Below are 9664 nucleotides of genomic sequence, written 5' to 3'. Positions count from 1 at the left end.
GTCCACAGTTTCATTTGGTCTCTCATTTTTATGGCTTTTAAAAATTAAAACAGATTATCAAGAAAGTATAAATGAAAGGTAACTTTATTACTGGAGAAGAGAAAAATGTATACAAGAAAGTCCAGATTCTTTTCTCTCATGCACTACTTTTATAATAAAGTTCTAAATATCATCTTTGAAGATATTTACAATGATAAGTTTTTCTTAACATGTAACCATTTATTGTGGGGGGACATTTTTCATAGAAATCATATACTTAAACTAAATAAATTCTTATAGTTTACAAGAAGCTTAGACACTGTATTAACAGAAGATGATATATTTTACTGAAAAATATTATAAAAGTGATACGATTTTGTGGCTCTTAAATGTTTAATTACTTGATTTGAACAGGGGAATTAATAAGAAACAACAACAGAAAAAATCAAGACAGGCCTGGCTTCATGATTTTTTGTATTCGATTCGTTCTACTTTCACATCATCTCCAATTAGCTGATACACATAAGTGACAACTGTAGAAGCCTGGATATCCATCAACACAAATGAAGGAATAATGTTTCTGGAAGGAGATATAAAGAATGTCAGTGTTTTGTACTAAAAAGCCACAGCACTATAAATTTCTATTTAATATGACAATTTGGATTCAAGGAGAAATCTGATTGTTAAATATTAAAAAGAATAATCACCAAAAGAAGATGGCCAGAAAGGCTATAATTATTTAAATGATTACATTTCTCTTTTATGAAATGTCATACAAGCAATTATTAAATTTATAACCCCCCCCCAAATTCACAAATTCCATACTACTTACGTTTCCAAGGCATTATATGCTCCAGTGGCGGAACCTGGGTTAATGTAGAATTTATTTTCATGCTCAAATGCTTCAAATTTGTGTGTGTGTCCTGAGATAAGAATGTCCACATCAAACTGCCTCTGCAACAGGGCTAAGCTGGCCATATCTCCCCATGGAATAACTTGATGTCCATGGATCAAACCAATTTTGAACTGCCCAACAGTCACAACTTTCTGTTCTGGATAATTCAGATTCTAAAATAAGAAATAGACATATTCTTGTTTAAAAAAACAACCTGCTTTTAAATATTCAGTCTCATATGGGGTGTTTTCCTCCACAACCAGCACATTTATTAAATACGATTTCTCCTTAGTCTCTAAGGCTGCAACTATGCACGTAACTGAAATTTCTCATGCAATACCTTCTTATGTTTATTTTCATAGAATATGAATTCTTTTGGGCGTGCTGTAGAAAATGATTATCCCACCAAATTTCTGGGTTTTTTCTACGTAAGAATCCTAGGCATATGGCCTGTACACAGGCTTTAAGTTATATAGATGGCTTAAAATAATTTAAAATACATAGTGCTGCCCTAACTGGTTTGGCTCATTGGATAGAACGTTGGCCTGAGGATTCTGTTCAAAGGCATGTACCTTGATTTTGGGCACATCCCCAGTAGAGGTGTGCAGGAGGCAGCTGATTAATGTTTCTTTCTCGTCGATGTTTCTAACTTTCTCTCCCCCTCCCTTCCTCTCTGTAAAAAATCAATAAATATATTTAAAAATAATAATAAATTAAAAAATATATAGTACTTATATGAACCAGGCACTACTCTAAGGGCTTTATAAATAACAACCTACCTAATGCTTACAAATAATCTTAATGCTTACAAACAATCCTGGTGGGTGTGGCTCAGTGTTTGAGTGACATATGAACCAGGAGATCACAGTTCCATTCCTGGTGGGGGCATCAGCTCAGGCTGAGGGCTTGATTCCTAGTGTGGGGCATGCAAGAAGCTATCTCTCTCTCTCTCTCCTTTTCCCTTCCTCTCTGAAATCAATAAAAATATATCTAAGGGGGGGAAAAAAACCCTAAGAGGTAGATTCTATTCTAACCCCATTTTATGGATGAAAAAAATGGAGGCATGGAGAGGTTAAAATAACCTGCCCAAAGTCACACATTAGTAAGTGGTTGAACTACCAGGGTTTGGTAGCATGGCTCTAGGGTCTGTGACTTGAGCAAATTTGTAGCAAAAACTTGAATTCTTGCTACTGAAACTGTTTTTATTATTATTTTTTGTTAATCCTCACCCGAGAATAATTTTTTAAAAATATATATATTTTATTGATTTTCTACAGAGAGGAAGGGAGAGGGATAGAAAGCCAGAAACATCGATGAGAGAGAAACATCGACCAGCTGCCTCCTACACACCCCCTACCGGGTATGTGCTCGCAACCAATGTACATGCCCTTGACCGGAATCGAACCTGGGACTTTTCAGTCCGCAGACAGACGCTCTATCCACTGAGCCAAACCGGTTTCGGCATCCGAGGATAATTTTCCATTGATCTTTTAGAGAAAGACAGAAATGTCGATGTGAGAGAAATACATCAATTGGTTGCCTCATGCACACCCCCTGACCAGGACTGGGGCTAGGGAAGAGCCTGCAACCAAGGTACATGACCTTGACCTGAATCAAACCCGAGACCCTTTGGTCTGCAGGCCAATGCTCTACTGAGCCAAACTGGCTAGGGTTAAAACTATTTTTAGTAAAACACAAACAGAACACCTAATGTTTTTAACAAACCAGACCTATATTCTAATTATTGACAAGAAGTTTGCCCCTTCCCTTCTCATTCCTGTCTCTCACCTCTGTGCAACCTTTAGTTTACCCAAACTTTTAAAAATCTACTAAAAACAACACCACTATGGTCATTCAGTTTGATATAAAGAGCCCCATTAAAAAGCAACAATGAAGTTAAATAATTTAGGAAACAATTTATAGTAAATACAAAATAAATTTTTCAGACTCAGATTTTTAATTTAAAATCATACACTGTTAGTACTGGCAGGGGTTTTAAAAATCATCTACTCCAATCTATGACACAGAAGGAAACAAACGCCAGAGAGAGGATGTAATGTGCCTAAAATCTCATTGATAATTAACGGGCAAAGTTGGAACCCCAGGATTTCTAACATTTTTTTCGTTTTGAAAGTCAAATGTACTGAGGAATAATTTACATAAGAGTAAAATTACCCTTTTTAGTATATAATTCAAGGTGTTTTGACAAATGCATACAGTCATATAAGCACCACCACAATCAAGATATAGAACAATTCTATGACCTCCTCAAAACTTCCTCCTGCCAGTACTTTAGAGTTAACCCTGGTGACCAAGAGCCATGGCAGGATCTTCAACAGATCAGAGATGTGATCTTCCCTTAAAAAGATCACTCTGCTACTTGGAGAACAAATGGGAGGGAGGGAGGGTAGAATCAGGAAGTGGGAAAACAGGAAAGTGATGTGGTCCTTGGAACACGGTAATGAGGTGAGGATGGTGGTAAGAAGTTCATAACAAAAACTTTATAAACTAAATGATAGTTCTACAAAAAATAGTGACAAAACTGCTTTTACTCCGTATCAATTTAGTTAGAACAAGTATTTAATATATTTATTGAGCAATCTAAAATTCAGTGATTTTCAAACAGGAAGGAAGGGTGTATATATAGTAATTTTATATTTGGGTGGGGGGAGAAGAGATCGTAATAGGTGAGAAACTAGTCTAAAGGATAAAGCTTTATACATGAAAATCAAGAAAAGAAAATATGGCAAAAGAAAGGGAAATACATCACCTCATCGAAATCGCCTCTCACAATATGAACATCGCCGGCCAGAGTCTTGAGATAGTCATAGCTCTCTTTGGTGCAAAGGTTTCCAGTGCAGAGAATGTGCTGAATCTTCCCTGGCACCAGCAGCTTTTTGAACTTAGCTGGCAAACTGTTGCACCGGTGTGGGATGTGCAGGTCTCCTAATACCAACACCAACTTCAAAGTGTCAAGGTGAGACAAGGTGTAATGTTAAACATGGTGTCAAAGCAAGATGCTCTCTTCCAATAACCCCCTTTTGAATTAGACTAATCAGAGATCCCGGGACACAAAGGAACAGAGGTTATTCATACAGTTCCTTATCATAACCATTTAAACAAACACACATAGTACCCTGTTCTTAAAATCTCGTGTACTGATTCCAGTACACCAGAAAGTTGTAGGTTTGATTCCCAGCCAGGACACATACCTAGGCTGCCAGTTTGATCTCAGGTTGGAGGCAACCGATCAATGTCTCTCTCTCTCACATGGATGTTTCTCTCTCACATTGATGTTTTTCCCTCCTTCCCTACTTCTTTACTTTCTCTAAACATATCCCAGGGTGAAGATTAAAAAAAAAAAAAAAAAGTAATGATGGTGAAAAAAATTAATTCTATAATTTATGTTTACTAGCCTGACAACTATTTGGAGGAATAATAGCCAAAATTTACAATACTTGCTACTTAAAACTATTAGCTACACATTACAGAGGAATAAAAACAACCTATGTTTCACAAAGTTTCAATGGGAAAATTGTGTACTTTTCAATTATAATCTTTATCTTCTCATTCATTAGAAATCCTCATGTCATATATTCATTGTCTAGATTAAATTGCCTATGTGCCCTCTGTTTAATTTCCAAACTTAAAATAACATTTCACAATCTTTCATGTGCATTAGAGCATTAAAAAAAGTCAGCTAAATAAGTGATGACTTTAGTAGGAAGTGGTTTAGAGTTGCAACTGTCTCAGATGACAAAAAAAAATTTACACTTTAAAGAATAAAAATTTCAATCCTATAAAATGTTAATGATTTTACATGTAAATATTATTTAACTAAGTCACTTAATATTCAAAGAGGTCATCCTATCCTATATAATCAAAGCCTAATAATATGCTGTGTCCAACTTTCATTCTACCATTCAACCAGTCGCTATGACGTGCACTGACCACCAGGGGGCAGACGCTCCAACCCGTAGGTTCACGTGCTGCTGGGGTCCAGCCCATCAGGACTGGGCAGGCCGGGCAGACACATCCTGGAGCCCTCCTGTGGTCCCTCCCCAGGCCCGGATCTTGCACTGGTGGAGTCCCTTGGTCTGGCCTGCGCCCTCTTACAACTCATGACTCCTCGGGGGGATGTCAGAAAACTGATTTCCGCCCGATCCCAGCAGGCCCCCTATGGTGCCTCTAGTTTAAAAATATCTGCCCTCCAAAGGACAATTATTTCATGTTGATTAGTATAAGCACCTTCATTCTATGACAGCACGTTTTCCCACACAGACATCCCATCCATAAATGTACATGCCCTTTAACTGCTTTTTAAAAAGGTATGACTATTTCTTACTATCAAAGAAAACATTAAATATCTAAAATAAAACAAAATAGTTGTAAATTGAAATGAATCAAAAACAAAATGTGCAAAATGAAAATTATTAAGCTTGATTCATCTTGCAGCAAATATCAAAATGATTACAAAGGAAAGGAACTATTCAGGATGTAGAGCACATGTGTCAAACACAAGGCCCGCGGGCCAAATCCAGCCCGCCAGGCCTTGCAATGTGGCCCGCACCGCGCTGTCATCACTGCACTCCGCTGTCAGTTTATGACATTGTCAGTTTATGACTGTTCAGTAAACCATTCGGCCCGCGATTTAGGCTGGGTTTTAGATTTTGGCCCCTTCTCTGATTGAGTTCGACACGCCTAATGTAGAGTAACTGCAGTAAAATTAGAGCACTTTAAAAGAAGTTGTTAAATAAATTTCTTTATAAAGACTAGATTCAGCTGGTATTTGCTCAAGGACTTACATTGTTTCAATTCAGATGGCTAAAATATATGTAAAACTAAAAGCACCATGAAGTTTTGACCTTCATTGGTAATGAGTATAAAAGTACCTAGAGATTTAACAATCTTCATCTTTAGAGGGAGATCCCTTCAGATATGTCTTGAAGTGCATAGTTAACATGGAAAGCTGGCATTTAAGAAAAAGGTAAAAAGATATCCTTATTAAAAAAAAATTAAGAATCTCAAACTCATAAAGGGTATATGTCTATAACAGATTGAAAATGTTTGGGACTGCCCTAGATGGTTTGGCTCAGTTGATAGAGCAATGGCCTGGTGACTGAAGGGTCCCAGGTTTGATTCTGGTTAAGGGCACCTGCTCGGTTTGCGGACTCGATCCCATTGGGGGCGTGTGGGAGGCAGCCGATCAATTATCCCCTCCCATCATTGATGTTTCTATCTCTTTCTCCCTCTCCCTTCCTTTTTATTGGAAAACTAATAAAAATATATACATAGCCCTAACTGGTCTGGCTCAGTGGATAGAGCACAGGCCTGCGGACTGAAAGGTCCCAGGTTCAATTCCGGTCAAGGGCATGTACCTTGATTGAGTGCACATCCCCAGAAGGAGGTGTGCAGGAGGCAGCTGATCGATGTTTCTAACTCTCTATCCCTCTTCCTTCCTCTCTGTAAAAAGTCAATAAAAAAAATATTAAAAAAATATATATATATACACATCTATTTTTTAAAAAATATTTGGGTCTAATAGTGAATGAGTTGTTCCATCTGAATGAACTAAAAAGAACATTAGTAAGAATTGATACTTTATAATGATTGATAACCTAAATTCTATAATTTACTGTGGATTGTGCCCGTGTGCCCAGATATCAGCATTCTAAAGATATAACTGTATGAAAGACCACACAGAAATTGTTTAAAATTTCTAACTAGGGCTGTGGTTTCCTGCAAGTGACAAAGTTCTAAGGGAAATAGTGTCACATGACAAATATCAGACTCTGAGGAATGTCCTTGCCCAAATCCCACACTTTGACAGTTCAGGTTAGACATAGATTATAGTTTTTTAAGACAGCAAAAGATCCTGGAAATGGCAGTCTTGTTAAATTCAAATAAAGAACCAACCCAATCAAAGCAAAGGAATTTGGCTATTTCCTATTTGATAGACTATACAAGGGTGAAAATCCCAGTAGTCAGACACCCAACCACCATTATTAGGAGGAGCTAAGAGAAGAAACTTACTCTGTGCCCAGCCTTAGTGGAATGAAGAAGTTGATTGCAGACAGGGGGAATAAAAAAAAGGGTGAAACATGACCAATGTTAAAAGAAAGCAACAAAAAGAAACAAACCCAAAAAAACTCATATCAAATGAATATGCAAACAATTGTTAATGATTTCTGAGTGTTATGAAAGAAAATGTTAAAAATCAGCTTTGCTCAAAATACCAAAAGAACCATTTGCTGTATTTGAAACGTGACACATACGCACATGCATACATACTTGTAAATTTTTTTGCCTCGTCAATTTTTTCCCCTAATCTTGTTCTCCACATGACTCTCATACCCTTTCATTTCCTGCCTATTTAGTATTTTCTAAGACAATTTGGAAAATTAGTCATAGCTTTAACGAAAGCTAACATTTTCTAGATACTTATGGCCTAATTATTCCTCAAGTATACTGATTTTAATTATGTTAAAATTCTAGTTGTAAAATTATGCTGCAGTTTGGGTCATTATTTTGTATAGATGATCTAATGTATGTAGCACTACAAATACATTATCAAGTGATGAAGTCACCAACTAAAGATGATAACAACAAACACATTCCTCCACAAAAAAATGGACCTTCCCCACACCTGAATATGCTGCCTGTGGACTCTTGGGTACTACTGAGTGTTGAATGTTTTTAGTCTTCTATGCCAAATAAAAAGATGGGCTAAGGCTAAATTTTGCCCAGTTCTTTCTATTTGACATGAAAAATGATGTGCTGGTGCAACTACCCTAAAAAAGTGTTAACCTCTCAACAAAAACTGTTACATGTCAAAAAATTTTGTCTTCATAAAGTGAAGGAAAAAACGTGGGGAAAAAAGAAATTTCGTCTTCTCCCAAGGATCACTGTCTCAAAATTACTGTAAAATGTGCTGTTATTTGGAGTCTGGTTTAGAAGAAAAAATCAAAAGTAAGATGAAATCTTTTTACATTTATAAGGAAGTATATACCATAAATCTCTGGCATGTCTATAAGTCATCTCAAAAGCGATGTTTGCCATGGAACCGTGATGATCTTAAAAATACAACGGCTACCAATCAGGAAGAAAAGTTCCTTTATATAAATCTCATCAACACAAACACCAAGATAATCAGAGTTCCTTTTGAAACTGTTCTTAACGTTTTAGGGCGTCAAGGGAGAGCACCTTAGGAAACCGGAGCATAGCTCTGAGCCCTCACCAGTGGCAGCTCGGAGAGTTTTCCTGCAGGAAGGCCTTAGGGAAGCAACCTTTGGGGGTGAGAGGGTGAGGGGGTGAGGGGTCTGCCTTGTGGCAGGCTGGGGCAATCCGATGAAAGACCAAAGTAAAGCTCCCCAAACTACCCCCTTAAGCACCAAACTCTGGCCCTTTACCCAGAAAAACGTACATAGTCTCAAAATTTCCCCAAAAATTTCAAGGAGTTCACAGATCATTGAGGAATCCTACTCTAAAAGGTCACAGTATCCGCCGAAACCGGTTTGGCTCAGTGGATAGAGTGTCAGCTTGCAGACTGAAAGGTCCCGGGTTGGATTCCGGTCAAGGGCATGTATCTTGGTTGCGCGCACATCCCCAGCGTGGGGTGAGCAAGAGGCAGCTGATCGATGTTCCTAACTCTATCCCTCTCCCTTCCTCTCTGTAAAAAATCAATAAAATATATATTAAAAAAAAAAAAAAAAAAAAGGTCACAGGATCCTAAAGAAACAAGGAGCCAAAACCGGTGTGGCTCAGTGGATAGAGCATCAGCCTGCAGACTGAAAGGTCCCGGGTTCAATTCCGGTCAAGGGCTTGTACCTTGGTTGCGAGCACATCCCCTGTAGGGGGTGGGCAGGAGGCAGCTGGTCGATGTGTTTCTCATCGATATTTCTAGCTCTCTATCTTTTTCCCTTCCTCTCTGTAAAAAATCAATAATATATATATATATATATATATATATATATATATATATATATATATAATTTTTTTTTTTTAAAATTAAGAAACAAGGAGTTTGGGCAATTCGAAGGGCCAAAACTGCAGTCCCCGGAGAGCACACCACCACGGTGCCATGGCAGCTGCCACCTTGTCTCAGGGCGAAAGGGACCGTTTTTATTCCCTTCCCCTAGATGGCAAACTAGACTGGGCAAGGGTTGCTCGCTACTTCCCGGTTTTCTTCTGAGAAGCCAGCTTTCGCCCACTGGGGGCGAGGGGGTGGGGAGATAACGTGTACACGCCAGACCAGCGGGGAAGAACTCGGGAGACGTCAGGAGACGGGGGGTGGGGGGGACCGTGCCTCCTCTCCGGAACGGCCGAAGCGCGGGCCCCGTGGGCCTCTCCCCGCCCGGGAGGATGGGTCTCGCGGCAGGACCAGCCGGTGAGAGGGGCCTCTTTCCCCCTCGGACGTCCTGGGCCCCGGGGGCGGGGGTACGAGGCCAGGGCCGGCTTCCCCCAGAAGTGGCCGCTCCCTCACCTCCCGTGCCCGCCCCCTGGGCCTTCCCAGGCCCGGCCTGAACCGCGCCACCCCTCATCCCCACAGGCCTCCGGGGTCGCCTCAGCCCTCGCCCGGAGGCTCCCGGCCGCTCCCTACGACGCAGCGCCCCGGCCGAGGGCCAGGCCTCGGCCGCCGCGGCTGCCATCCTCACCATCCTGTCACTGGGCTCCGCTCAGTCTCCGCAACCGCCGCCGCCCTCTTCCTCAGACGCCTCGGAGGCCCGCCCACTTCTCTCACAGCCAATGAGAAAAGGCGTCCGCGGGAGACCGCTGTACGATGACCCGCCC

General features: G+C 40.1%; 1 protein-coding gene across 2 annotated transcripts; it reads right to left on the bottom strand.

Moving 5' to 3' along the window:
* Nucleotides 1-66: 66 nt before the first annotated feature.
* Nucleotides 67-9653, bottom strand: VPS29 (VPS29 retromer complex component). Of its 2 annotated transcripts, XM_084868090.1 has the most exons (5): nucleotides 8078-8110; nucleotides 6908-6919; nucleotides 3645-3836; nucleotides 812-1047; nucleotides 67-559 (listed from the first exon to the last, which is right to left on the bottom strand). In XM_084868090.1, exons 1-5 carry the CDS (start codon nucleotides 8093-8095, stop codon nucleotides 442-444), a joined length of 576 nt encoding a protein of 191 aa, XP_084724216.1. In that variant the 5' UTR covers nucleotides 8096-8110; the 3' UTR covers nucleotides 67-441. The 2 variants fall into 2 exon arrangements, with proteins under 2 accessions (XP_084724216.1, XP_084724217.1); XM_084868091.1 differs by lacking the exons at nucleotides 6908-6919; nucleotides 8078-8110 and adding an exon at nucleotides 9529-9653.
* Between the last annotated feature and the right edge of the window lie 11 nt (nucleotides 9654-9664).

This window comes from Pipistrellus hanaki (assembly GCF_964339955.1).
Source record: "Pipistrellus hanaki genome assembly, chromosome: 19".
NCBI classification, from domain to species: Eukaryota; Metazoa; Chordata; class Mammalia; order Chiroptera; family Vespertilionidae; genus Pipistrellus; species Pipistrellus hanaki.
This window is presented reverse-complemented; position numbering and strand designations above follow the sequence as displayed.

Bases quoted from the DNA above. Each gene is read 5' to 3' on its own strand.
- VPS29 (XM_084868090.1), bottom strand. The intron at 1,048-3,644 runs GTGATGTATTTC...TTCTTATTTTAG, and splicing joins TGAGAGGCGATTTCGATGAG to AATCTGAATTATCCAGAACA. The intron at 560-811 runs GTAAGTAGTATG...ATCTCCTTCCAG, and splicing joins GCATATAATGCCTTGGAAAC to AAACATTATTCCTTCATTTG.